Raw genomic sequence first — 27987 nt, forward strand, 5'->3', positions numbered from 1 at the left:
GTTCGACAACCTTTCCTAAATCCTTATATTATTACTTGTAGCCCTTATCTTGAGCAGATGTGTGCTAGATTTTGGTGGGGGAGTACAGATGATAAACGTAAAATACATTGGAAGAAATGGGATGATTTGTGTCATGCCAAGGAAGAAGGTGGCTTGGGTTTTCGGAGCTTATCATATTTTAATTCTTTGATGTTGGCGAAGCAAGCTAGGCGGGTTGTCTCTAACCCGGATACTGTTGTGGCACAATTGTATAAAGCTAGATATTATCCTAATGGTTCTTTTTGGAATGCAGAAGAACATGCTACTCCTTATTCTTAGCGTAGCATTTTTTCTACTCGAAATTTATTGATTGAAGGAGCTCATTGGCAAATTGGGAATGGAAATAATGTTCTTATGTTGCGGGATTCTTGGATTCCTAATACTATTACTCATAAACCACAGCTGTTGGGACTGGTGCATGATAATTTGGCCAAGGTGAGTGAGTTGATTATTCCTCCTAATTCTTGGGATGAGTATAAAATTCGTTCCACTTTTATACACTCAGATGCAGAAGCTATTCTAGCAATTCCTTTGAGTGCTAGAAGTCTGGATGATAGATTGACTTGGCATTTGGGGAAACAAGGTATGTTTACTGTCAAATATGCATATCGTCATGCTTTCTCTAAAATTGCATCTACTCTTTCTCCTTCTGTTGTGAATAATCAAAGAGTGTGGAAGAACATTTGGCATGCCAAAATCCCTAGCACGACAAAGGTTAATGCTTGGAGGATTTGTCATAATATTCTGCCTACTCCAGACAGATTGGCATCAAAGAATGTTATTTTAGAATCTTAGAGTTGTGTTTTTTGCAATGAGGTGGAGACAATTATTCATCTTACCAAAGATTGTGCTTTTCACTAGAGAAGTGTTGTCTACCAATTTGCAAATTGCTGTCAGTTGTTTTTTTTTTTGGGGGGGGGGGGGGGGGGAGAGATTCTGATCAGATGAATGCTCTTAATTAGTTGAATTTGTGTGTTGGGAAGTTATCAAAAACAGACTTTGATCAACTGTTGCATTTTATTTGGGGAATTTGGAAAGAAAGGAATGATAGGGTATGGGAAAACAACATCACTTTAGCTCGTGATATAGCTCTCATGTCTTCTGTCAGACTGAGTAACTTTATTTTTCACAATACAAAATTACATGGTTCTCAGGGAACTAGGAAAATTTTGAAGTGGCAGTGTGGGTTGGTTGAAGGTAAATTTTGATGGAGCTTTTAGTCCGAGGTCTGGCAAAGCAGCAATTGGTTTCTTAGTCCGTGACTCTCAAGGGACTTTTTTGGGAGCAGTGGGGAAGGTAGTAGCTCGAGTTCAGTCTGCTGAACATGTCGAGCTCTTGGCTTGTAAGGAAGCATTTGGTTATGTGATGGAACATGGTCTATGTCCAGTAATTTTGGAGACTAATTGTTTGGTTTTGAAGCAACAAGTGTGTCAGGAGGAGCTGCAAAATTATTCTATTCTTGGAAAGTTACATGAGGACCTGAGACAAGATTTGAAAGAGGTGAACCAAGTTAGAATTATTCATGCTAGAAGAGAGGCAAACATGGCTGCGCACAAATTGGCAGCTCATGCTGCAGATTTTGATCAAGTTTTCTTTTGGTCTAATATTCCTTCCTTCATTCAAGATGTAATAGAATCAGAGAAATGTATTCCTTAATCTGTTTATTAGTTATCAATAAAGTCTAACACCATTCAACTCAAAAAAAAAAAAATGCACATCTATAGTTGTAATATGTTTCTCTTAATGAAGGAGCTATTTGACCAAAAAAAACAAAAACAAAAAATATTTGTTTAGTCCATGTTCTTTGTCTCCAAAATCATTTCAATCTTTGACATTTTAATTTCATCCAAAAACTCTTTGGCCTCTCAATTTCCTTCCAATAGGTCCATTTCGTTAACATTCTATCCAAAACTTTGTTAAGTCGTTGACATGGCAATCGCTTCCACGCCAACTCAGCTCAATAATTGTGAAATGTCCAATATATCCATGTGTTCTTTCTCCTTTCTTTTTTTATTTTTCTTTATTTTTTCCTTTTTCTTCTTCGCATCCAAAATCCAAAGCATAATACAACCTCTGCCACTACTACCATAACCACCACCAAGCTCTCTCCGAGCCCGACCACAGGACTTTTGACTCGTAGGAGAAATAGGGGTAAGCGTTCACCATGAGGTAAGACTCAGTTTAACGAAGGGAATCTAGCATGGGCTTGAAAATTGGCTCCACAAGCTCCAATCAGAATGACCTGGAGGATGGCAAGTACGAGTTTTGGGGCATACTGAGGGCAATGGGGGAGGAAACTTTAATGTCGGATGCGAGGTTGAACTTGACGAGGGCAGTGTGGATGTTCTTCATGGCGGCGATGTGGTACTTAGTGGTGTTTTGGGTGTCGACGAAGACCTCATTCCCAATGGCAATGGCTTCGATTTGGGTGTGGGATTGGAGCAACGACAATGCGCTAGACCTACTTGGTGGCAAACATCTGGGTTTTGGTCGCTGAAGAAAGAAGCTCGTTAGGTATATCTACAGTAACTTTGATTTCGGATAAGGATAAGGCCAGGAGCACGGCCTGGTCGAAGTTAAAGACATTGACCCGCTCTAAGCCCTGAGACTTGATCAAAGCCTCAACCTTATAGGCAAAGGGAAAGTTGTCGGTGATTCAGTCATAGTTCACTCTGACTGAACCCGCATCTGCAAATGTATCACATGTAAACGTAACTAAAATGTTAAAAAGACCCTTAACATCAAACTCAGAACTCATGGATTTGGTGTAATATTCATTTACCTGACTGTGAAGTGAACACGGAGAAAAGGAGCATAAGAGGAGTGTGACATGGCGGCAAGCCATGGCCATGCTCTGGATTTGGTGGAGAGAGAGAGAGAGAGAGAGAGAGAGAGAGAGAGAGAGAGAGAGAGAGAGAGAGAGAGAGAGAGAGAGAGAGAGAGAGAGAGAGAGAGAGAGAGTGAGGAGGGGTTATATCATGGATCGAGAAGAACGTGGGATCCACTGCGGAGAGAGAGCTCAGAGAGCTCAATTGAAATCTAAGTCGAAGAGCGGAGGTGGTTAGAGTCAAAGTTGAGTCTGGCCTGATAGTGGCGGTGATTATGTGCTTCTCTTATGCTTTGGATTTTGGGTATGAAGAAGAAAGTAGGAAGAAAAGGGGAAAAAAATTATTAAAAAAAAGGAAGGGAGAAAGAACACAGGGCTATAGTGGACATTTCACTATCTACCTCGCTTACATGGGGTCTAATTGTGTGCCACCTTAACTAGTTAATAAAGCAATTGGACGGAGTGGACCTATTGAAGGGAAATTGAGAGATCATGGAGTTCTTGAATGAAATTGGAATGTCAAAGACTGAAATAATGTTGGAGGCAAACTACAGGGACTAAATAGATTTTTGCCCAAAAATAAATAAATAAAGGATTAAACACTATTTAGTCCTTAAACTTGTACCCAAAAAATACTTCAGTCTTTGTCCTTCTAATTTCATATGTTTAATCCTTCTACTCTCAATTTTTGACCAATAGGTCTATTATGTTACTCTCCGTCCAAAAACAATTTTGGACCAATAAGTCTATTATGTTACTCTCCGTCCAAAAACTCTGTTAAATCGCTGACATGGCAATTCATCCGGGCCAAAATGTCTATTATACCCTCACTTTTTTTTATAAAAGAAATTATATATATATATATATATATATATATATATATTTGTGGTTTATCTATTCTTCTTCTAGCTCCACGAAATCTCCGCTGTCAAGTTCGGTAACTTCAAACTCAAATCCGGCATCTCCTCCCCAATCTTGATCAACCTCTGCCGTCTCCTCCTCCAACCCCTACGACCTCCTCTACGATGAGCCCTACACCGTCCTCCCCATTTGCCACATGCATCAGCACCTCCCATAAACAAAGAAAACAGAGGAAAGCCATATAACCCCACAATTTCATCCCCAACTCCAAATCACAGAGTTTCAGAAACAAAGAATCAAAGGCAAGCCATATACACAAAATACAAACCCCATTACCCAAACTCAAATCGAGACCCATATTGATCTTCTTGATCATATCTCCAATCGCCTCGTCGACCCGATCACTCTGCAACAAAACCATAAGAAATCAAGACAAAAATGGAGTGGAATGACATCAATGTAACAAAGAGAAGCAAAGGAGAGAGGAAAAAGCAAAGATTGGTGAAGAGGATGAGAATCACGCTAGAGACCTTCTCGTGGATGCCAATACAAAAGAACCCAAATTGAAACTGTAAATCCCCAAATCAACCACAAAAGAATCAAACTTTGGGAATCAGCAACAATTTAGATCAAGAAATGCAACGGAAAATCGAAATTCCACTAAACCAAAAAATCTCAAATTTGAAATCTTATCAGAGGAGTCTCTGGTTGGGGAAGTGAAGATGAAAGTGAGGGAGATCGAAGAAGACAACGGCTAAGATGGAGCTATTAATCATGACGTGGATGTAAGGAGGGTACAGAGCTATCAATCATGGTGTTCCTGCTCAAAAATTCTGTCACTTCACATTTTCGTCAGATGATGAAGAACTATTCACTTTCCCTCACGCGCCACCAGTTCCACGTCGAACCTGGGGGTCTTGGCAGCGAACCAGTTTTTAAGATCTATTGAATAGGGCTGGGCATTTTAACTCAAAAACGAGTAAACCAAGACCGGCCTATCAAGGCCCGACCCATACGGTCAGGGCCCTTCTTTTTTTAATCAAAACGGGTCGGGCCGAGCCTTAACTTTGAAAATATCGTTTGGGCCTGGGCCTGGGCTTTCATAAATGAAAAAGGCCGTTAGGTCCATTTTACAAAAAAAAGAAAAAAAAAAGACATGTGTCTTTATATTATTGGCTATAAAATAGGGCTCATACCTGTATATTGTTGGTGTTCATTACTAATGTAGACCTCCCCAGACCAAATCATTCTCTCTAATATTAATTCCTAACCCTACTCTCTCTCCCCTCTTCTCTTTTCACTTTGCCGCCTAACTCCATTTCTCTCTTCTTCTTCTTTTCAGTTACAAGAACTCCATCTCTCTATCTTCTTCTTTTAAATCTTCTTATCTTTGAAATCTAGAACCTTCCTCAAGGCCACCATGTCACCGATCTCATCGCTTCGTCTTCACTAGTCCCCTACCTTTAACTTTGGCCCGCTCAGATTTTCAGAACCTCTTTCTCTCTCCAATTGGATCATCCCCTTCCATGGATCCCACGGTCCGCTCTTCCTCTCCTGGCAGCTGTGGAAGCGCAGTTCACCACTCTGCTCTACCTCCGCGGAAAAGCCGGGTTGAAGGATGCCAGTGATGATTTAGTCAATTTGCGTAATTTGATCTCCATGACTTGGCTGATTTTTGGTCCTTTGCTTGGATCAGTTAATATAAATTGATTTGATTTTTATGTTTTTTGTTGTAAAAATCAGATTTGAGTAGTTATGTTGTTCGTTGATAACTATATGAACATGGTACTCTTGTCTTTGTTACGTTGTTCAGTTATTTTGGAATTAACATGCTACTAATCTTCTTCTGTTAATGGAGGCATTAAAGGTTTAAAGCCCAGAAAAAGGAAATAAATAGTATTTCTATTGAGCCAAAGCTTAACGGAGGCATTAAAGGCTTAATGGATTTGTATTTGAACTTTGAATATGTTGAAATTTTAAAATATATAGAAAATAGGCATTTGGGCAAAGGGTCGGTCCCTGATGGTTGCAAATCGGGCTTTGGACCCAAACCGTAGAAAACCAGCCGATCCTGGGCCTAGCAAAGTTTTAGTTGGACTCGGCCTATGCCCAGCCCTACTATTGAATAGGCATTTCAGAAAAATTTCAAAAAAAACAACAAAAGATAAACTGAAAAAAAAGGAAGTGGGGGTATAATGCCATTTTTTCTTTATTTGAGTCTTTTACCTACAAAATTTCATTTCGTCGGCACTGTTTTTTTTTTTTGGACAGGAAAAACTAACAACAACTAAAAAACAAAGCATCTACAAACACTCCCTCCCAGCTGATCCAACTGGAACGCTGGGGACACCGAAAGGGGTAAACAAAAGAACCAAATAGAAGGATTATTAGAACTATGAGCTGCCGAAGCTAACCGATCTGCTACGAAATTTGTTATTGGATGTTTTTGTCGATATTATATTGATTGGCCTAGTAGTCTCCATCTTTATTTTGTTTTTTTTATTGGAGGCTTGTGGCAACAAAAATTTGTTGACAATCTTTTTTTTTTTGGGTTGATTATGCCGCCTCATTTTTATTGGTATAGCTGTCTTCTTCTTCTTTTTTGTGGAATGATAGGCTTTATCCAACAAAAGCGTCAAGTTGGGTTTCTTTTTATTTATTTGTAGCGGATGATTCTTCTGATGAAAATTTTGTTGTATAAAAGTGCATAGCATTTTATTTATTGAAAATTGTTGATGATTGATGGGCAATATAATGACAAACTTTCAGAATAAATGAACTAAGAGTTGCATGTCAAAATAAAAGTATTCAGGATAAGTTCAAAATTTATTGAAAATTTTGGGTGTGGGTGAATAAAATAAATTTGAAATTAAAAAAATACATGTGGAGTGAGGGGTAAGGCTATAGTATGTTAACATTTCTCATACATCAACTATTTTTATCACTTTGAGGACTCATTTTACTACTTTAAGGACTCAGTTTACCACTTGAGGACTCATGTAGTAACTAAGAAAATTTACCACTTTAAGGACTTATGTTACCACTTTGAGGACCAATATTACTATTTTGAGGACTCATTTATCACTTTTAAGGCAATTGTATGCATGTCATACGTTAACACATTGTAAAATTTTCCGTGGAGTGAGAAGAGAATTGTAGGGTGAACAAAATAGTTAGTAGGGTTACAATGACCGCAAGGGTATTTTGGATACTGCAAATGGGTGAACAAAGTAAACTTGAAATTAAAAAAATACATGTAAGATGAGAAGAGAATGTTGGGTGAATAAAGTAGTTAGTAAGGTGACAATAACCGCACCCTAATATTTCATAAAAAAAAAGTGTGTCCCTGAGTTGGCTGATCACACAAAGGGCGTCTCTACTCTCTAATTCTCTTTTCCAAACTCCAATACACAAAATAAATTAGAATCTGTCCATTCCCTAACAGGGTCGAAATTCACATTGTGTGAACATACCTTAATTGATTATTATGGATTAGTTAGGTTTCCTAGCTTTCTGATCCTAATAATTAAATGACCTAATTCTCATGTTGCATTGGAAGGACTTGCTCAATTAGTCATTATCATAGAGGAGGAAAGGATGTGTATAACAGCACATTAAAACATCAATAAAAACCAACATGATTAGATGTAAACTTGAATTGGAAAATATTATAAAAACCAACATAATTAGATGAAAACTTGAATCGGAAAGTACCAAAGGAGACATAAGTTTTGTTAAATGAATTAAACTTAATTAGTACAAATTTTCTCTAATTAAGCACAATCCACTGCACTTAACAAATTTACATTCATACTATACACGAGCTCTCATGCTCTCTATATAATTAAATTGCGTCAGGTTTAGGTCGTATTTCTATCAATATAACCCATTTTATACCTAAACAACCTAACTTAGGCCATCTCCAATAGTGGAGGGTTAAAATGGGCCCAGAGCTAAACTTTGACGTTCTAAATATTATTGTTTATTCAAATAGTAAGAGCTATAATTTGATTATTTCCAACAATTCATGATCAAATTGTTTTTTCTTTGGGCTATAATTCTAATATTTTATAATTTTTATTATATTTAAAAAAAAATATTTGTATGCTACTATTTTTGCGTATATTAAATGATCATCTTTTAAATAAACTTGTGTTTTCTCAAATTTTATTGTTACCAACATAAGAAACAGTAATAGAAATTTCATAGTTAAAATGCTGAAAATGTCTGAAATTAAAAAGATTTGAAGTAGGTATTAGTAGGAATTTTTTTTAATTACTTATAATATTACGCATTAAATTTAAGGAACCAATTTTGGTTGAAAAGATAAAATTTCATTGACCATTAACTAATTAATTAGCCTTAGTTTTTTTTCTTATGTTACTATGTACTTTCATTTCTAGTAAAATTAATTTAAAGTTTTTGTCTTCTAATAAAGAGTCGACACATGTTCTCTCTACCGTTCACGTGTCTGCTCCATCTTGACATATTTATATTTCTCACTTGATGGGCTCCACACAAACCAATAGCTTAGGGTCACCCACACCGCTAATTTTAGTCCTCCACCGGACCCTTTGGACCTGACCCCACCTGTTTAGTCCTCTAAAAATTATTTGTCGGAGGCTAGGGCTGTCACTCGGTCGGTTCGAATCGATTATAGGTATTACCAACTTCAAAATCAAAGCTTTCGGTTTCAAAACTGAGCTACCAATTACCAACCAAAATTTTTAGTTTTTAATTATATCTACCAAATTCGGTATTTCAGTCTTCAATATTACCAACTTTAAAATAACTAATTCTTTATAATATAAATTAGAATGAACAAAACCAGATTTTTGAATTTTATAGTCATAAACTTTGTATTCATCTACTAATTATAGTTTTCTTTTGTATATATGACTTCAAATTTTAACAATTTTCAATAAAACTAGGTTATTTAACCATCTTTGACTAGGTTACTTAAAATACATATACTATTAATGTAGTATATGTAGTAATGTTCATACTATTATAAAAGTTTTTATGTTTATTTCTTAATATACATGTATGTGTATTGAAAACTGTAGTATATAAATTTAATATTTAGATAATCGGTAGATTCAGTATTTACCAAAACCAAACCAACTTTTTTGGTAATTTTCGATTTCGGTATTATCAGTTTCGATTACCAAAATGTCGGTTTACCGAACCTAAAACATCGGTTAGTATTCGGTCGGTTTGGTAATTACCAAACCAAGTAACAGCCCTATTGGAGACCATAAAATGCGCAGAAAGGCTATAAAGCCCAATTTAGCCCTCCCGCTGAAGATGGCCTAATATGCATCGTTAATGAAGATTTTTCAAGCTCGGAACCCCTTAAGATTCAAGCCTTCTTGGAATGGCTCCAGAAGGTTTATCGAACTAGTTAGAAAGACAGAAAATACATTCTTCTTATTAATCATAGTTTAATTTGAGAATTCCTGGCTATTGTAACCAGTAACCTACTAATTTTCAGTCATTATCTGCAGAAGAGGTACGTAACGCACGACGTAAGAGATTCAACTTCTACTGTTTGGGCATGGAAATCTCCAAAACCAGAGGCTGTAGCCCGTCCCATCTGTTTTAGTGGTGGCTCCAGAGAAGTATCATTTTCTCATGGATGATGTTTGTCAACTAAAGAAAAACCTACAAATTGTATTATTCTAAAATCCAACTTAATTTCTTGGATTTTCTGTACCGTCCTATGCAGAAAGAAAAACCCCCCAAAATATCTAATATAACGTGGTAGAAATTTACAGCTTTACATAAAAGCTGCTTCTGAATAAAACAAAGAGCATCTCTAGTTCTCTACAAGCAAGGAATTAACATATATTAGTGTTAAGCTTGTAGATCATGAGTTGTGGGTCATCGATCGCACCAAACATGAAAGAATGATTGTCTGGCCCTGCATTACCTCCTTTTGATATATGCCATGCATCTCGATCTTTTGCATTTGATTTATGTTAAGAGTGAACTACAATTATCTATTTTTACACGGGGTATTTATTATTTTTGAGCTGGATGTTTAGATATTCAAGTTTTAAGCTCCATAGACATGTGAAGTGGCACATTGAAAATGGATTTTATGTCAAGCTGCCAAACTCGACCTAGCTATAGAGATCTCTAATTATTTATTTCATAGTCCAAAAGAGACGAAAGGATAGCCCACAGATCGTAACTCTAAAATAAATGCTCTGGTTGTTGCAGGTGAGCTGACTCTTATCCCTGTCACTGTTACCATATCTGGATAAGTCCAATGCTTTCACTCACCAAACCATGAATATATTTGAATTTCTTTCTTAACGTCAATTTATTTATATCTAATTTGACATATCAACATTAGAAAAAGAAATGCTAATTCCATACCTTCTCTGATGGTTAAGTTCCTTGTAAATTTATCAAACAACATTCTGAATCTAAGTGAAGTATGAATAGTTTACACATTCATCCGAGGAAACTCTGTTAATTAACTTGAGCAAGAAAATAGAAATGCCTTGAAATTCAATATTCAACGGCTTGATAAATGATAATTTAAACATGAGTAATGTTAGGTGAATGATTTATTTAGGTATCACATGCATCTTACCTTATGTAACAGATGATGTAGCATAAAATCTAACTTATCAGAGAATATTATTAACTAACGTGACTGTGCTATATTAATTGCTACATAAAATGAGATGCACGTGATACCCAAAAAAGTTGTTCACCTACCATTATTCTTTATAAATATGTAGAAATATATATTGAATTTCTGATATTAAGTTGTGAAAAATACAACTAGAGATTTCAAACAGTAGGTAATTGCATTTCATTTCAAAAATAATAAAAAAAGTTTGGAACCCAGCCTAGTTGGGAGGCTCAGCCCTACGCCCGGTCTCATTTATTAAATTAATATTATAATTTTACAACGAGGGACATAAAACTTGAACCCTATGCTACAGAAAAACCATGACAACGAACCAAATACGCCTCTATCAATAATACACAAATGAAACTCTCTCTAAACCCTAGCCGCTACTGGCAAGGGTCTCCATGGCGATGCTTATCGCAAACCAAAACCCCTGTCGGTGTCAATTCTTTGCTTGAGGGAAGGATCGTGCACCGCCCAGTAGGCGTGAAGACTTGTGCGCTGCTCTTCACATGGATCGAGTTTCCGATCTTCTTCCCCTTCCGTAGGACCAGGTTGGTGGGCAGTGGAATCTTATGCTGCCTCCTGTGATCTCTCGGGTTGGAGATGGATAACCAGGGTCTCGACTCTCCACCAATCTATGCTTGGAAAGGAGGGAGGTTTTCTTGATTATGGGTGGATCAGACTGCCTAGGGGACGCCTCAAGATCACTCCGCGGTGGCTACGTATTCCTTCAAACCACATTCCGATCTGCTTCTTTCTTGTTGGTCGGCGGTGGTCTTGGCACACGCTTGAAGAAGCCGGCGACATAGTGTTGCAAACTGTCGGACTAGCACAGGCGATGTTGGGAAGCGGCGGCACAATAGGGGTGCACAAATCATTTTGGAGGCCCATCTCCATTTGGTGGCCCAGATTTGATTGGGTGCTTAAATTGGATGGGATTCGTGTGCTTAAAATAGTTGGGCATGTTCTTTGGGTTTTGGTCCAAAGAGATTGAGTAAGTTGAAGTTGGTCTTTAGCTTGCACACTAAACTCTGCTATGTTTTTGCACTAAATATTTGAACCTCCTGGCGTACCACAATTGCGTGCATTGGCAAAGGGAGGCTCAAGTCAAAAGTATTTTTTGTAAGCCTAGTTGTATATTTAGGTTTTGGCAAGCTCTTTAAATCATTGAGCAAGATTTGTAATAGTGAAAGGTATCGGGTGTCCACGTGGACCGTTTGTATGTCCCGTTCTGACTGTTCTATCAATGGAATTTATTTGAACTAAAAAAAAAAAAAAAAAACCAGGACAATAGTTCTTGTAGAGTACATCATTCGTAGCATAATTTTTTTTTTTTCATTATAATGATTTAGATAAAACATCCATGTCTATAATCATCCAATCTAAATGATAGATCATAAGTTCGAATTCAATTTTATTCAAAAACTAGTTGTGCATGATAAAGAGTTCAATAAGCTAACACCACATGGGTCCAAACATTATTAAAATGGTTGGGCATGGGCCAAAAAATTCCGTTTTAGCTTATCCAATTGCAGATTTGCTTGACATAAGTCTACAATGTACAATGACGAGTACTGCTCCCCCAGTATTAAATCCAAACCACATGGTTAAAGTGTAGAACAAAAACACAGCTGTTGGTTTTCATTTTTGTTACCCAAACGACAACAGTGTTCATGTATAATCTAATCTGGTTTTATGTAATCGGGTCACTCATCCTTGTGAACGGAAAGAAGCTGCCCATAGTCTTGCTCATTGGGACTTACTAATTGTAGTTGTTTTTTTTTTTTTTTTAACTGCGTTTTCAATTATTGAAGAAGTTAGTTGTGAATACATGTGATGGTAATAAGAATAACCAAAATAAACAATATTCGATAACAATCAGAGATTGATGTAAAGACATTGATCGGCTAAAAATAATCATTCTGAATAGTGATAATCATGTTTAAGAATTAAAAAGATTCGATCGTGAAAAACCTATTAGACATTAAAACGAAGTTTTAATTATAGATTAACTTACGATCCTACATCGTGTTCAGCTAGTCTATCTATCTCCACCAATGTCCTAACCCAACAATGTACCTAAGAAGAAGTGAAGAACCCTAATTGGAATTTCAGAATTTGTACAGGCGAAAATAAGTCCAAAAGAGGATAAGAATACCTCGAAGTACGAGAATCTTATCCACCAAGACTAAAGATCCACGCCCACAATATAATACAAACAAGTGACCCATTGCCACGTCAGAAAACCACTTCATATTAATAATGTGACCCTATAAATACGATAGAAGACCCCCAATCAACCATTCCCTGCACTATTTCTTGAAAAGAAAGAAAAAAGGAAAAGGAAGAGAAAGATCAAAGAAGAAAAACTGAGTATAGCTTCAATTTGCTAGCTAGTGATCTGCATAACCTTGATCATCATCAAGATGTTGGCTATTTTTCACAAGGCTTTTGCTAACCCACCGGAGGAGCTCAACAGCCCTGCTTCTCACCATGGTTCCAAGAAGCCTAAGCTCCCAGAAGAAACCCTCCAAGAGTTTCTCTCCCAGCATCCCCACAGCAACTTCTCAATGAGTTTTGGAGATGCTGCAGTTCTTGCTTATGACAAACCAGACCAACCCTTTTCCCTAAAACAGAGGTACTCATCTAATCAATCATTTTCTTGCTCAAATATGTTCATGATCTCAAGTAATTGATTGTTTAGATATGCTAAGCATGTTGGGGGTTATTTTTTCAGGTTGTTCTGTGGTTTTGATGATATATACTGTCTGTTTCTGGGTAACTTGAACAATCTGTGTACGCTGAATAAGCAGTATGGTCTGATAAAGAATACCAATGAGGCCATGTTTGTGATCGAAGCTTATCGGACCCTCCGAGACCGGGGTCCGTACCCGGCTGACCAGGTTGTTAAGGATCTTGATGGGAGCTTTGCTTTTGTTGTCTATGACAGCAAGGTCGGCAGTGTCTTCACTGCACTGGTAGGATACTAGCATCATAGAATTGCTTCATTCTAAAGTAATTTCAAGTTGTTCTTTAAGGCACCTAAAAAAGACACTAATTCTTGTCCGAAACGAAGAAAGTGATTTGACAAAAGAACCAAAGCATATAATAAGTATGGTTATCGACGACTTAACTTTCGAAGTTAGAATTTAGGTTTAACAATTCACCATCTAATATCTAGAGTGTAGACTGTAGCCGGTCAAGATCTTACCAAAACTTACTATTAGTTACAAAGAACAACATATCAGAGTTAAATATACCGTACAAAGAAACAACATCTTACTTTAGGTGATCCCCAAAATGCACAACTATTCAACGAACTTAATTGGATTCGAATTATGGAGATTACAAACTTCAAAAATCTTGTGTTTTTGACTGCAGGGTTCTGATGGTGGAGTACAATTGTATTGGGGTATTGCAGCTGATGGTTCTGTAGTAATTTCTGATGAATTACATGTCATAAAAGAAGGATGTGCTAAATCATTTGCTCCATTCCCAAAAGGTACCCTAACAAAGTTATTAACCTTGCTCAAGGGTAGCTAGTGATTAATCATATCAAAGGCTAATGGTTGTGGTCATATTGCTGAGCAGGTTGCTTCTTTCATAGTGAGGGAGGATTGATGAGCTTTGAGCATCCAATGAACAAGATGAAGGCAATGCCCAGAATTGATAGTGAAGGTGCCATGTGTGGAGCTAACTTCAACGTGGACAAATTCACAAGGGTCAACAGTATTCCACGTGTCGGGAGTGCAACAAACTGGAGTACTGAGTGGGCATCGCACTAAGACGAAAGGTGTCATTGTGCCTACAGAGTGCCACAGAGACGGTGCCTGAACTGATTACTTACCTGAGCGTTTTTCTTAGTCTGTTCCTACTTAATTTTCAGTTTGTAACAATCGGACGAGTATAAATAATGCTATGATCTTCAAAATCTGTGTATGTCTGCGGGTCTGTTTATACCATGTACAAAAAAAAACAATTCACATAAACTAATGCCCATATATGTTGTCTTAAAAATTAAAACAGCTTACCATCTACCTAAAAAGAGGTGAAAGCAAAATCCTGGAGTAGGGCAAAGCACATAGTCCACAATCCCATCTATCTTTGCAAAGTACTTTGAAAAAGTACATTAAAATAAAAAGGAAATGCAACAAAATCAAACTTGCATATATAAGCTTAAACCAGGGATAGTGATAATATTTGAAAGAGCACGGGCAGTCAAGAAAAATCTGCCATTTGAATACGGATACAACAGGGCATACATTAGTCTGTTTTCTTCTAGAAGAACGGGAGACTAACGTATCATTCCTTCCACATTTCAGCAAACTCATCCTGCTCCAGTGGATTTTCAAGCTCATGCATCTTTCTCCTTGTCTTTGCTTTGACTTTCTTAACAAAAGTCCCAGCCTTCTTCTTTTTCTGCATTGATCGAATCTGAAAGCAGAACGAATATCACATCAATAGAAGTAAACTACGGAATCTGGAGAGAGTTAACAAGAAACTACGCATCAATATGTTTCACCTGATTTGGCGATATGTAAAATGGATTCTCATATAGTGTTGGGCCCCCAAAGCTGCCAGCAAATATCTTGATTGGATTCAAACAAAATCGAGGACCAACCTACATACAAACACATTCCGAGTTACAATGTCACCACAGATACCCTGACAACATGCATAGATTAGAACAGTGTAATGATGCAAACCTCGATCAGGGTCATTTTATCCAATCCACCTCGAGCTATTTTATCTGATTCATTATGGGGAACTGATATCTGCATATCAAGAAGGGGAAAAGGTCAAAGGCTAATGGTGGTGATATTGTAAGCAACATTTTATCCTAAAGATAAAACAAAAATAATTATATTAGGATAGGCACAAGCATATTGTAGTATTAGCCCACTGCATTTCCGTGACATGTATTTTTATTTCAGAATCTGCATTACCTATTCTTGACATGCCAATATCTGGAAACTAGGTACATTGACTGCATTCACATACAATTTTTAAATACGCTTCATCATAGCATACAATTAGATAAATAAAAGCATCATCAGCAATTCAGGAAAAACATACTCATTCACATCTACTTTTCATTAACTTTTTTTTAACAACTACATCCCTGTTAAGATCAAGCCAGAGACAGGTCGTCCCTTCTAATGGAGGCCAGCAACTGGCCACAGAAGAAGAATACCACATTCCTCATAACCAGTGCAGTTCAAACTAGTAGGGGTCAGGTTGAGTAATGTAGTGTTTTTTTTTTCTTTTATTTGGTTAGGGTGGGAAAAACAAGTTGTCCGAAGAGTGGAACTAAGGCTGGCCTTTGGCAATAATCCCAGTCCAACTTATCAAGGTTGATTGGTCAACAAACCGAAACATTATGCGTGCGCCTATCTGCTAATAGATATCCTAGTGTTTCATTCAACCCCTTCTTCCTAAACTACCTCTCCAGTTTTCCATCTGTAAACAATTATCCACCGAGTGTTGAGGCATCCCACAAAATTGAGGTAAACCAATGTTATTGCTCATATGTACATCATTGCCAATGTTCCACACTCAAACTGGTAACTTAGTGTTTCAGATTGCAATTAAAAGACAGTAATATTACAAAAGAATGCAGGAGGAAACCAAGTTTGATAATGACTTGTTGGGCTGAAAGATAATAGTCTCTAACTCTTCATATAGGAGACATAACAATATTATCATGTTGCAAACATTGTAGAAAAATCCCACATAAAAGGCATATCTAGACGGCGACACTGACATGACAATCAAAAGCCCTCAAAATCAGCTCTGAATTACACAGTAAAAGTGAAACTACAAATATCTTCAATAAATTTTATACCTGATAATTTCTGAACCATATGTGGTCATCAACGATAGAGAAAACAAAGACATGATCATGATAAGGCTTAGATTTTCTGTGCTCCTTTGGAGTGCCAAATATCTGCAAGACGAATTATAACACCGAATATAAGATATACCATATGACACGTCTCAAATTTTTTTTAATCATAATGCAAAATGATTACCACCAAGCAGGGATAATCAAGATAAGGTTTATTGCTATACCTGCGTAATCATCTCTTTCAAAAGTTTCCAGTGAGGATCCTTATCAAAATTGGATGAAAAAGTTAACAAAGGACGCGACCCTTTTAGATGATTTCCCGTAAGCTTCAATTCCTCCATTGTGTGCACTGAAAATCCACAAAACAAGTTTCATTCATCAGATCTGTTCTAAGAAAAACAAGTCAATCTTTCAGGAATTTTATACGCAATGCAAACAGAAATATTACCAGCATTCACTAGGAATTTCACAGATGGTCCGCTGGGAGATTTTGCCATCCACATATAAAGGTCCTTTCCTTTCCTGCACTGTAATTTAGAGAACCCCATCCAAATCAGACACATAGATTACTCAAGAAAACCAACAACCTTGATTTGCTGTTATTACAACACCCAAACTATGCTAAAAGCCAACCACTCAATTGAGAAATTGCAGAATTAAAGTTGACACTGACACTTCAATCAACCCCTTGATATGTAAATGCCTGAATGGTCACACATGTTAAAGGGGAAACCTATCAGTTCAACAACAAAATGGGCACCCTAACATTGAACAAATATCAAACAACAAACACTCACAAGGTCCCCCAGAAAGAATAACATCAATTTACCTCGAAAAACAGACAGGAAGAGCAACTCTTTAGCTCAACCAGCTCATTAAGGGTTGCACCTTTACTCGACTTCGACTCCACCTTGTTGTCCTTCTTGCAATGAGGCAACAGGTCCACCACATTCAACATCAAATGTCGATACCTACAAATTTACAACCATAAACATAATTAGACATCACCAATTACACATATATACATGCATTCAAACTCCCCCATACATCATTTATCAAAAACGACACCCCTATATCATCTTCTTCTGATGAGTTTGAACTATTTCTTGTATAAAAATAGAAGAAGCGAAGATGTTTGATCTGTACCTGTAATTAATTCGACGAGAACAAGTAACGAGGACCTTCTCTTTGTTCCTGAAGACTGGTGTGGACTCAGTTTCTTTGGGTTGGTCATCCTTCTTGTCCTTCCAACCCAGAAGCGTTCGTTTGGGTCTCTCCGGAGCCACCTCCTCCTTCTTCTGCGGCGCAGCCTCACTCTCGCTGTGCTTTCTCTTCTTCGCCATTACTTACTTGGTTTCTGTTGTAAACGAAAAAGCTAATTCTGATCACAAAGAATCCAAAACCTAATTAGGGTTTTGGGAGAACGACTGTGAGGACTACTGACCTGAGAGAGTTGGGGCTTGTCGTAGGGCAGGAGGCGCGGGAGAGATGAGAGCGGTGAATGAGGGTTTAGGGTTTACAAAAGAAGAGTTTGAAGTATTTTTGACCCGGCCCAAGTCTCTACTTTATGCTCATTCTTTTGGTTTCCTGACCCGGCCCGTTCATTTGTCTACTTTGCTTATTGTTGCATGGGGTAAAGTAATGCTGGTGCCTTGTTGTGAAGCTCTGTTAAAGTTTATGAAACACCGGAAATGATATGATATTCCATGTTTATTGATAGAACTCCATTACGAATTTATTGAGAAATCTTGCGATGGATTCGTAATCAAGAATAATCTAGACATCTTGCATGAAATAATTGAAATTTTATTATGAGATTCTTGAGTTTCCGATTTTGTTTAAATCGAAACTTAATTTCTCACTGTCCCGTTCCTTTTATATATCTTGGCGGTCAAAGGGCTTTATGACTTTTCTTCTTGTTGTTATGAAAATATTTTGTTTTCGGTGGTTCTAGTTGGACCTCCAAATTTGCTATTTAGACCTCCTATACTTAGTACACCTCTAATTTATTTTTTAGAATACTTGAAAAACTAAGTAGACCTCCTTATTTTTACTAAAACACCCTTGAACATGAGATACAATAATCTATTACTCTATTTTTTATCTCTATCTTTAACCACGAGAATAAGAATGAGTCAAAATCACATGATATTGCTTTCTTATGAGTATGTCTCTCCTCCACCAAAATTAATCAGAGAGGATTAGTTCTTGATCTTGATATGTTGCTAGAATCCCTTTGAATTTGTTAAAAGAAGGATTTCACGGGTTTTGGGTTGGAAGATTGAGTAATAACTATATAAAATATTCAATTAATTTAGTTTAAGAAAATTTCAAATTAGATTGTTTTGAATTTACTTTTATATTAAATAATGGGTCATGTATAGAAATTATTATTTTTATGTAGTTGTTTTAGGTAAATTATAAAACTATATGGTAATATAAGGAAATTCCAGAAAAAGAAAAAACCAATTTAATTGAATGTTATATTTGGAGAGGTAAGAAAAAGTAATTTTTTTTTTTTTTCATTTTTCTCACTCTGTCCTTATTTGTCTTTTTATATGACCTGACAAAGTCTATTAATAACTAAAAAAGTTGGAGGTCAAAATATCAAATTTAGAGATCCAACTAGAATCACCTTTTTGTTTTTGTTCAACTTTGTTTTTTTTTTTATCTTAAATTTTTTTTTTTTAAAAACAAGTTTTTGTTAGCTATTCACACACCCCTTCTATTTTTCTAATACATTAATTCAATTTATTTTGACAAATTACCCTAACTACCCTCCTTTGCAATTCAGTTTTTTTTTTTTTTTTTGCAATTCAATCATCACCAAATTCTAAAATGTAAACCCTTATTTTACTGCAGACGAGGACTACAAAACTCTTTGTGATTCCTTCTTTTCTTTTCCATCAAAAACTTCTTTAGCATAGTTATTCCATCTCTCTAATGTGATGCTTTGAAGTTCAACTATGGCAGAGCAGGAAATTGTAGACCAATCTTGGGAGAAAATTTTACATCTGATTTGCAATGGAGACATGGAAGAAAAATGTGAATTTAGTGATCATTCGAGCCCCTTTGAATCCATCATTCCTAATAAGATTCTAACTCAAATTATTTTGTGTATTTCAATCCATTTCTCACGATCAGTTTCTCAGCAATTTCGTGGATCTAAGAACTTTAAATTTATGGGTTCTATTTGTCTTGGTTTGATTTTGGTATGGGCAGCGTGTTAATCATGGTTTTGACTTGAGTTGATTGATTATTTTGAAGTCATTGACGCTTTGTTTTTTTTTTTTTTCTAGATACCTCATCACATACATAACATGCTTAATTATACTACTGTGCTAGTTTTACATGTATTGATGTATAAGAACAAGAAACAATTGTTTCCCGCTGGCAATAAAAGCGAAAAGATGATTTAACAAGGCTAAAGGCAGAGCTGCTAGACACATTGAAACTTTTATTGTATTGCACTAGCATGATTTAAAAAGGTTTTGAAACATTGGATCAGAGATGAACTGATCAATGTAGGATCATATTGCTTATACATTGGATACATTGCTGATTGCTCTTTTTGTGTGTACTGATGTAATTACCTTTTGAGTCTTATGCTTTCTTGTTTGGCTGTCTAGAAATTAGTATACTAGTTGACATTATATATGAATGATTATTGTTTTGGTGATCTAGGAAGTCAAAGTAGAGATAAATAAAGTTGACAAAATGCTTTCTTTGCTGGAAGTAAATTTTAATAGTCGGGAAGACCTTCTTGCTGCTGTTCATAAAATTGAATTTATGGAAGGGTATGTAACTGTTATAAGAAGATCAAAACCTGGTAAGTGTGTGTACATAGGCTGTGATAGAGGTGGTAAGTATCGAGACACTAGGATGGTTCTACCATAGAAATTTTTCAAATTTGCAGACTGCGTCTCAAAATGGCTTATTGCCAATCTATAAGAGACGAGAAACTTTAATAAGCTAGGTACAATATTGGAACCCCAAACAACAAAGGAGTAAAGCATGCGTCTTACCCCTCATACGTACGAGGAAAAACTTTTGCAATTTAGCTGATTATTAATTCATGATTGACTTGTTAAATAGAAGAAAAAAAATCAGAATTGCAAATAAAGATAGTTAGGGTAATTTGTAAAAATAAATTGAATTAAAATAATAGAAAAATAAAAGGAGTGTGTGAATAGCACCACCCTATATTTATAATTTGAGTGCCTAATGATTCTATTAATATAATATATTTATAATTTGAGATCACACATTATCTTGAAAACTATTTTATTAGAACTTAGTCATTTTACCACGTCAAATCTCTCTAATTTCTCTAATTTTCATTTTGTAATGTAGTGTTTTGATTCACGTATTTCTCCTTCTTTGTACAATGAAATAGTTAACACTGCAAACTTATTATGGCTTGTCTTTTTAATACAGTTGTCCTTTAATACTTTTCTACGACATCGGAGGTGAACAAGCCCATTAAATGCACAATGAATATAGGCACGGCCAGCTTTAAGAACTTATTGAGAGCTCAAGGAGAAATAAATCCACGGGTTTTGAGTAAAAAACGTTAGTATTTTGTTGAACTAAGGTTACTCCATGTTAGACAGGACTTCTTTTCCTACTAGAACATAAAGGACAAGTAGGATCTCAATCATACCTTCACTGCCCTTATCCCAAAAGCGGAAGTTTCCTCTGGCTTATCACAATTTCGTCCCATTAGTTTTTGTAATTGTTGTTTATAAGGCCCTTTCTTGACGTTTTAGCGTTCTCAAAGGTAGGAGATTTAACAGCTGATCCCCCATCTATCATGATTCTTGTTATCTCCAATCCATTAAGGTAAAGTAAAAGGAGGTGTGAAAGTACAGGAGATCAGATTACAAGATTTTCAGATATGAATAGAAAAACTCATAGAATAAATATCATCAAATGATTCTTTGATTTTTTTCACCAAACTTTACTAATTGTTTCTACAAAGCCTTAAGAAATAGAAGATATTTCCTAATAACATCATGATGAAACTAAATTGCCAAAAGTTCAAATCTTGAAATATTCGGGTTGCATCATTCCAGAACATCTTGAGCGAGTAAGGCACATGATGAATTGGTGACAGCGGCTGCATGTAGGAAGGATTCAGCTGTTGGTACTGAGATTGCTGCTGCTGCACGTAGGAAGGATGAAGTTGTTGGTACAGAGGCTGTGGCTGCTGAACGGATGGCTGATAGTGCTCGTAGCAAGGCTGCAACGTCGTCTGTTGGAAAGAATGTTGTTGCTGGTAGAAAGGTTGTTGTTGTTGTTGTTGTTGTTGCTGGTAGAAAGGTTGTTGTTGCTGCTGCTGCTGCATACAAGGCACATTTGGTGACGATGGTCCAACTTGAGTATGAAGATGAGGCACCTGATCAGGTGTCACATAATGAACGCAACTCGGGGAGGTCCCAAATCTTCTGAGATGTGGTGTACCACTATGTGAGGATTCCATTCTAAGAAAAAGAATAAGATCAACGTTTCAAAAATTAAAAAGAATAAGATCGATTATAGGTCCCAAATCCAATAGACTAATGCATAGATTTCATATAAATTAATGAGACCAAAGTAAAGAGAGTACATACCGTCCATTAGGAAATGCCCGTCGTTCAAGAGTAGTGCACAAAGTAAATATGGAGCTCATACCCAGTGAAAGATTCTCATCATGGATGAAAAATGCAAGGCCTTCATCATCGATTATCTCCACAGGTTGAGTAGGGAGATTTGATTTATATGCAGTCTTCATAATCAACTTATATTCATTTGGATCAACTCCCACAACACCACACACTCTATCAACAAGTTCTTGATAAGTAATGTCCTCTGGGATTATTATTCCTTTCGTTTTGCCACCAACATATGTAGAATTCACCCACTCTCCATCATGGTTAACCAAAACTCTAACTTGAATACTCCTGCTGAAAATTAGCAGATAAAGAACACCGTGAATAATGAGACAATGAGAAACTAGCTGAATACCTTATGTCTATTTCATATACCACCGAACATATATAAACCCTAAACAAAACCACACTTTTCGGTTTATTATAGCTCTGGTATCCCAAACAATAAAAGCAATAGAAATGTGGTAGTAAATAATTAAAATGAGAGTAATGCTAGGTGAACCAAATTAGTAGAAGATATTCAAATATTCTAGTAATTAAAGAAGACAAACACAAATTATCAATAAGTCTAAAGTTGTGTTACCAAAAGTATCCCAAAATTAAAAGTTCAGAGTACCTCCTAGAGGAATTTCGCAATGGATGCTTCAAGCGCACGTCGGAAGAAAGGCTTTGATCAATAAAATTTTTGAGGTCATCATCATTGATTATCTCCACAGGATAAGCCGGTGATTTTGATTCATCGATCGTACTGATCTTGATCTCATTTTCAGTTGGATGTACTCCAACAATATGATACAGTTGATCTAGAAGCTCACTATAAGTAATGTCTTCTGAAACCACTATTTCTTCTGTCCTACCACCTATGTAAACAGAATCAACCCACTTTCCGCCATAGGTAACGCCAAGTCTGAACTCACCCATTTCCCTGAAAACAAAGATACTAAAACAATTGGCAAAGGAAGTATAATAATTAATTAACATGCAAGAAACTGAAGATGATCGAATAACCTTTTATTATGATTAGTGATGTTTTCCTGCTTGTTCCGCAAACTAGCCTTCCCCTTATGTGTTTTGTGTCCATTCACCAGAGTATGAGCTTGTTCTTCATATTCTGCAGATGGCTTCATCAAAGTTTCATTCTTCCTTCCCACTTTAGATGCTTTTCTACATTCAAGAATCTTCAAAAGCTCGTTCAAGCACCATTTTGAAGAAGCATAGTCTGGTGAAACGATGACAACCCAAACCTTTGATCCCTCAATTGCTTTGTCGAGTTGTTTGCGAATGGACTTTCCTTTCTCAAGATCTATGTCATCTCTAAAGGTCGAAATTCCCCAGTGAATTAATGCAGCATGTAGATGGCCCATAAATGCCAAGCGGGTATCCGCCCCTCTAAAGCTTAGAAAGACATCATGCTTTCGTCGATAAGAAGAAGACCAAGAAGGTGTTGATGGCAGATTTCTAATGGCAGGTTTTGAAAATTGTATTTTCCACCGTATCTCATCAACAACGTCTTGAATGAGTTTTGTTTCGTGACTATACAGTGAACAGAGATAATATTATTCCATTAGTTTAGGGAAAGCATAATATTCATCATACATTCAAGTTATACATGCAATATCTTGATCTTGAACTTTTGAGAGATTTAGTGAAAAAGTTTTCCCAATTGGATGGCAGCTTCATTTAAATGAATCAGATGAGAATCTTTTTCCTACTTATTTTCATTTTTTCTTTACTGTCATAAAGTATAACGCTGAAAAAATTAAATAGCATATTAGTTCAAGAGTAAAGGACTGGCAACATATTATTTATCTTTTTGTTTCTTATTTTTTGTCGTGTACTAAAAGAAAAACGATTAAAAAACTAAATAGAATTGTTTTGACTAAAAAATTGCAAATGGGTTTTTGACGTGAAATCGACTGTAGTAAATGAAGTTATAAAACAAGTAATAATTCATTAATTTGAATGAAATTTTATGGATAAGGCATTTATAATAATTATTAAGTACTATTAATAAGGCATTTATAATAGTTTTTCTTACATGTAGCCACTACATTTATATACTTCAAATAAAAATAAACTAATTAGAGAATTGTTACAATACGCCTCAAATTGTTATAAGGCACTTTTTGTTCGACTTTAATTGTCCATAACAATACTATAGACCATTGATGTAATAAAACAAAACAATAAGGTGTGTACATTGATATATTGGTGTCTACATTATAAAGGTCAGGGTTAAGGATAGATAGGGTGGGGATGAAAAAAAAAACCTGACATTTTGTGAGGTGTATAACAATTTCCAATAGTTATAATTTATAAACAAGCAAGTAAAGGATCAATTAGGTCGCCTAAAAGACTTACTACATTTTTCTTTTATTGACCTTCATGAATGTTTCTCATACAAGTTTTCTTTCAATTAATATTCAATGAATTTTTGAGGTGAAGTATAACTATATATGTGGGAAAGAAGTTCTGAAAAAAGTACATATATATAATTGCATGTCCGATATACTTATTTCCGATATAATCTCAATTGATAACAGAATTATAGAATGCAACTCCTTTCTTTGTCAAAAATAAAAATAAAAAATGAAGCAACTGCTGGTCTGCTATATAAGGTAACTAAATAATAGATGACAAATAAGAAAATGAAAGAAGAGGAAAAATAATGCATACCAGCCCTTTGAATGCCAGCCTGAAAGATTTCCCAGTTTGGTTAAAGCAGCTCTCCACCTTTTTACTTTTTGTGGGTCATCCTTGTACTTTATCTCATGGTCTGCAAAGGCTTGTGCAAAACTTCCCGTTTGATGTCGTACATCGGAGGGATCAACACCGTGGAATATTGGCAGCACTGTTTTTTCTTCTACAACCTCCGAGAGTTCATCCAATGCCCTCTCCGACCGTGCCAAACGTTCAGTCACAACGTATATATAAGCTCCTGGTGTTTTTTCTTCTATCATGATAGGTTGCCAGTCGCGCGAAATTGAAAATTTAAAACGTCGTTCAACTGGATCCTTCCGTATGTCAAGATTACCCAGAAGGACTCCACGTGGAATATCTCGGGGAAGCTCGGAAAGGGATGAATATACTGTTTGTGAATTACGGATGCGTCTTAACTGTTCTTCGTCTAGAGTTGGGAATTCAACTGGCTGAAACCCAGCACAGAAAAATAATTTCAGATGATTAGCTGCAATTTCTCTCAATTGTCAACATCAAAGCATGGTACCAATTTCTCTCAATTGATTAAAAAAATTCGTTTATTTATTTACAGAATTAGGTAAGATCGATGTAGGAAGCCAGATGCTTACTTAATTAACTAAAGGACTAAATTCAGCAAACGTGGACCAAAAAAAAAAAAAAAAAGCCCAGATCCAAAGATCGAAACTTTAGCCAAAGTGAAAGAAAACCAGAAGAGAGAGCTGACAGCTTTAGAAATGGGTTACCTCGACATATCGACATTCGATGTCATCGACGATTCTGAGGTACTTTCGGAATATTTCGAGGACGGAGTTAATTGGGGTTTCTGAGGATGAAGAAGCCGGCGAGAGTGGCGGAGAGGAAGGCCGAGTCTCCTTGCGGTGGTGGTAGTCCATCGGAGGAAGCCTCCTTGAGCTCAAATTCATTTACCTTCGATCTCCTGGTTGTATCTCCGCCATCAATCGACAACCTTCAATCTCAAATTCGAACAATCCAAAACCGCCATCAATCTACAACCTTTACACGCATAATGGCTAAATTACCATTAAACACCACAAGATGCCGTAGTATGAGAAGACCAGGGCTACCCTTGAGGAGATCGTTGACCAGAGTATACAGTACGGTGGTCAAGAGAAACTGAGCCGATAAGAGATGCCGTAGACCTTGCGAATGAAACCCCAACAGCGCTGGTTCTCGCCTTTGCAGAGGCCGGGGTACAAGACCTCGCCGGACTCTGTCGACCTCGTTGAGCTTGCCGGTGGTGCTCACCCTCGCGTGGTCTCGGCGCTCGAGTCTGTTTTGGAAATTTTGGTTGAATTGGATTGCGATGTTGGGCTTGATATTGGGGGTGCATTTAGGGTTTTAAAGAGTGAGGTGGAGCAGCTCAAGGGATTAGAGAAGGAGAGGATGTTCGGTGCCGACTCATCGCCTATTTTACGACATCACCTTATTGGTTTTCGTTAGACAACTTGACAAGACCTGTCTCTCGGAATGCACCTTGAAATCATTGGCCCTGCGATGCCCACTTTAGAATAAATTTCACCAAAATTTTGGCGAAGCTTCCCTTTAAAAGTGGACCCTGCAAAAACATTCTAATATTCCTCCACAGTTCAACTTCCACAAGTAATATAAAAACTCAAATCTCGAGTATCAATTTATTTCGGCAATCAGAGCGATTTAAACAATGAGCTAAAATAGAGTACAAGGAGGTTAAACACTTAACCTATAGGAAATCGGAAGTGATGAACACTATGCCTCAGCGACTACGCAAGCTCGACCTCAACCTATCTGCAGACTGGTCACGTAAAATCAAAAAGCCCAAGAAAAAGCATTTAAAAATTATTAGAATAAATGGACGAAAAATAAATAATTTCAAAGGAAAATTAAATAAGATTTAATGATTTCCCAAATTATTCTCTTAAAAAGTAGTGCAAAATCGGTAAAATACTCTCGATTATCCTCTAATATTGATATCTCAAATGAACTCAAATCCTCTGTAAATCATCTCAAAATCCTTTCAAAACCTCTCATAAAGAAATATCTCAAATCACCTTAGAAGTCTTCGAAATCACATTAAAATTACTCATATCGTAAAATAGGCGATAATTAGAGGAAACTGCCGACTAGTCATCTCATGTCACCTGGAGGATACTGCCGACTAGGGATGCATCGGAGGGTATCGCCGACCGAATGAGGAAGTGATGGCTAGAGAGTACTGCCGACTAACTATCTCATGCCATTTGGAGGGTACCGCCAACCAAATGATGCATCGAAGGGTACTGCTGACCGAAATATTCTGGAGAGTACTGTCGACTAGGTAATGCATGCATGCGCTAACATATTTACCTCCTCGAATAAACTGAACTCATTAAATCATAATATTAAACCCAACAAGTCTAGAGAAATCGATCATACTCAAATACTTAAATAAATGCTTCCAAAAAAGAAACTCAATAATAATTCTAAAGATAAATCATCGAAAGCATTAATCACGAAATCTCGATAAATCAAAGCTCATAAAACTCAATATATATCTCAATAAGCCATAAAATCATAAATAAATCTCATAATAAATAAATGCTCGAAAGTAGTAATGCATGCATTAATTTATTTTAAAATCAAATGTCTACACAGGGAAATGACGAAAATGCTGAAACCTAGCTTCTAAGTCGACACTATACTCATTCTCTTTTAACTCTTCTTTAATTGTAGGGCTAAATACTGGTTACTACCCTGTGGTTTAGGTCCAAAATCAATTCAGTCTCTGGACTACTAATTTCATCAAAAACACCCCCGTACTTTCAATTTTAATCTAATAGGTCCAATTCGTTAATCTTCAGTTGTGGGTTCTAGTTATAATTTGGTTATTTATTTAAAAACTTTTTATTTGATAAATTTCTAATAGTGGGACTCACTCCTAAACTGACTATGCATACTATCTCAACACCACATTATAAAACATAGGCCCATATGAGCCACGTCAACAAGTTAACGGACTCAATTAACGAAAAACTAACAGATTGGACCTATTAGATCAAAATTGAAAGTGCATGGGTGTTTTTGATGAAATTAGAAGTTTAAGGACTAAATTGATTTTGGACCCAAACTACAGGGTAATAATCAGTATTTAGCCGTTAATTGTATCTCTCGCTCAACATTAAGTGATCACGCTCAGTCCTTTAATATTAAGTTAAACTCCTATCAACAACTTACTAATAATAATTACACCTTTAAATACTTAAAAACCTTTATAGTTAAACCAATATAGAGCCTTGTCCATCACTTCAATTTAACAACCAAGAAGAGTGCCAATTAATTATCCATGTCGTTCTCCTCTCAACAATGATTAATACTCAAATTCCTTATCAACAATTCCTTTAAAGAGTTTACCAAATTTACCCTGTAATCCGAC

The 27987-nt window shown here is 36.4% G+C and overlaps 3 protein-coding genes across 5 annotated transcripts; 1 reads left to right on the forward strand and 2 right to left on the reverse strand.

Annotated features, from left to right (window-relative positions):
• Positions 1-12673: 12673 nt before the first annotated feature.
• Positions 12674-14318, forward strand: LOC112165729 (stem-specific protein TSJT1). Its single transcript, XM_024302352.2, has 4 exons — positions 12674-13017; positions 13117-13357; positions 13761-13881; positions 13971-14318. The coding sequence occupies exons 1-4, from the start codon at positions 12806-12808 to the stop codon at positions 14162-14164; spliced, it is 768 nt and encodes a 255-aa protein (XP_024158120.1). The 5' UTR covers positions 12674-12805; the 3' UTR covers positions 14165-14318.
• A 198-nt stretch (positions 14319-14516) lies between these two features.
• Positions 14517-17772, reverse strand: LOC112165728 (ribosome biogenesis protein BRX1 homolog 2). Its single transcript, XM_024302351.2, has 9 exons — positions 17672-17772; positions 17374-17584; positions 17057-17198; positions 16676-16754; positions 16452-16576; positions 16225-16326; positions 15086-15154; positions 14902-15000; positions 14517-14813 (listed from the first exon to the last, which is right to left on the reverse strand). Exons 2-9 carry the CDS (start codon positions 17568-17570, stop codon positions 14682-14684), a joined length of 945 nt encoding a protein of 314 aa, XP_024158119.1. The 5' UTR covers positions 17571-17584; positions 17672-17772; the 3' UTR covers positions 14517-14681.
• Positions 17773-21105: 3333 nt separating this feature from the next.
• Positions 21106-26087, reverse strand: LOC112165907. Of its 3 annotated transcripts, none has more exons than XM_040506561.1 (6): positions 25322-26087; positions 24555-25027; positions 22887-23411; positions 22495-22803; positions 21840-22172; positions 21106-21674 (listed from the first exon to the last, which is right to left on the reverse strand). In XM_040506561.1, exons 1-6 carry the CDS (start codon positions 25499-25501, stop codon positions 21191-21193), a joined length of 2304 nt encoding a protein of 767 aa, XP_040362495.1. In that variant the 5' UTR covers positions 25502-26087; the 3' UTR covers positions 21106-21190. The 3 variants fall into 3 exon arrangements, with proteins under 3 accessions (XP_040362495.1, XP_024158378.1, XP_024158377.1); XM_024302610.2 differs by having other exon boundaries at positions 21126-21710; positions 21840-22169; positions 25322-26086; XM_024302609.2 differs by having other exon boundaries at positions 21126-21710; positions 25322-26086.
• Positions 26088-27987: the final 1900 nt, after the last annotated feature.

This window comes from Rosa chinensis, chromosome 5 (assembly GCF_002994745.2).
Source record: "Rosa chinensis cultivar Old Blush chromosome 5, RchiOBHm-V2, whole genome shotgun sequence".
Classification (NCBI taxonomy): Eukaryota; Viridiplantae; Streptophyta; class Magnoliopsida; order Rosales; family Rosaceae; genus Rosa; species Rosa chinensis.

Excerpts from the sequence above, each read along its gene's own strand:
- LOC112165728 (XM_024302351.2), bottom strand. The coding sequence starts at position 17,570 with ATGGCGAAGAAGAGAAAGCACAGCGAGAGTGAGGCTGCGCCGCAGAAG. Across the intron at positions 17,199-17,373 it reads TCTCGTCGAATTAATTACAG|GTATCGACATTTGATGTTGA; the intron begins GTACAGATCAAA and ends GTAAATTTGTAG. Across the intron at positions 16,327-16,451 it reads TGAAAGAGATGATTACGCAG|ATATTTGGCACTCCAAAGGA; the intron begins GTATAGCAATAA and ends TTCGTCTTGCAG.
- LOC112165907 (XM_024302609.2), bottom strand. The coding sequence starts at position 25,501 with ATGAATTTGAGCTCAAGGAGGCTTCCTCCGATGGACTACCACCACCGC. Across the intron at positions 22,804-22,886 it reads ATCACTAATCATAATAAAAG|GGAAATGGGTGAGTTCAGAC; the intron begins GTTATTCGATCA and ends CTTTGTTTTCAG. Across the intron at positions 22,173-22,494 it reads TTGCGAAATTCCTCTAGGAG|CAGGAGTATTCAAGTTAGAG; the intron begins GTACTCTGAACT and ends GCTAATTTTCAG.
- LOC112165729 (XM_024302352.2), top strand. The coding sequence starts at position 12,806 with ATGTTGGCTATTTTTCACAAGGCTTTTGCTAACCCACCGGAGGAGCTC. Across the intron at positions 13,018-13,116 it reads CCCTTTTCCCTAAAACAGAG|GTTGTTCTGTGGTTTTGATG; the intron begins GTACTCATCTAA and ends TTATTTTTTCAG. Across the intron at positions 13,882-13,970 it reads ATTTGCTCCATTCCCAAAAG|GTTGCTTCTTTCATAGTGAG; the intron begins GTACCCTAACAA and ends ATTGCTGAGCAG.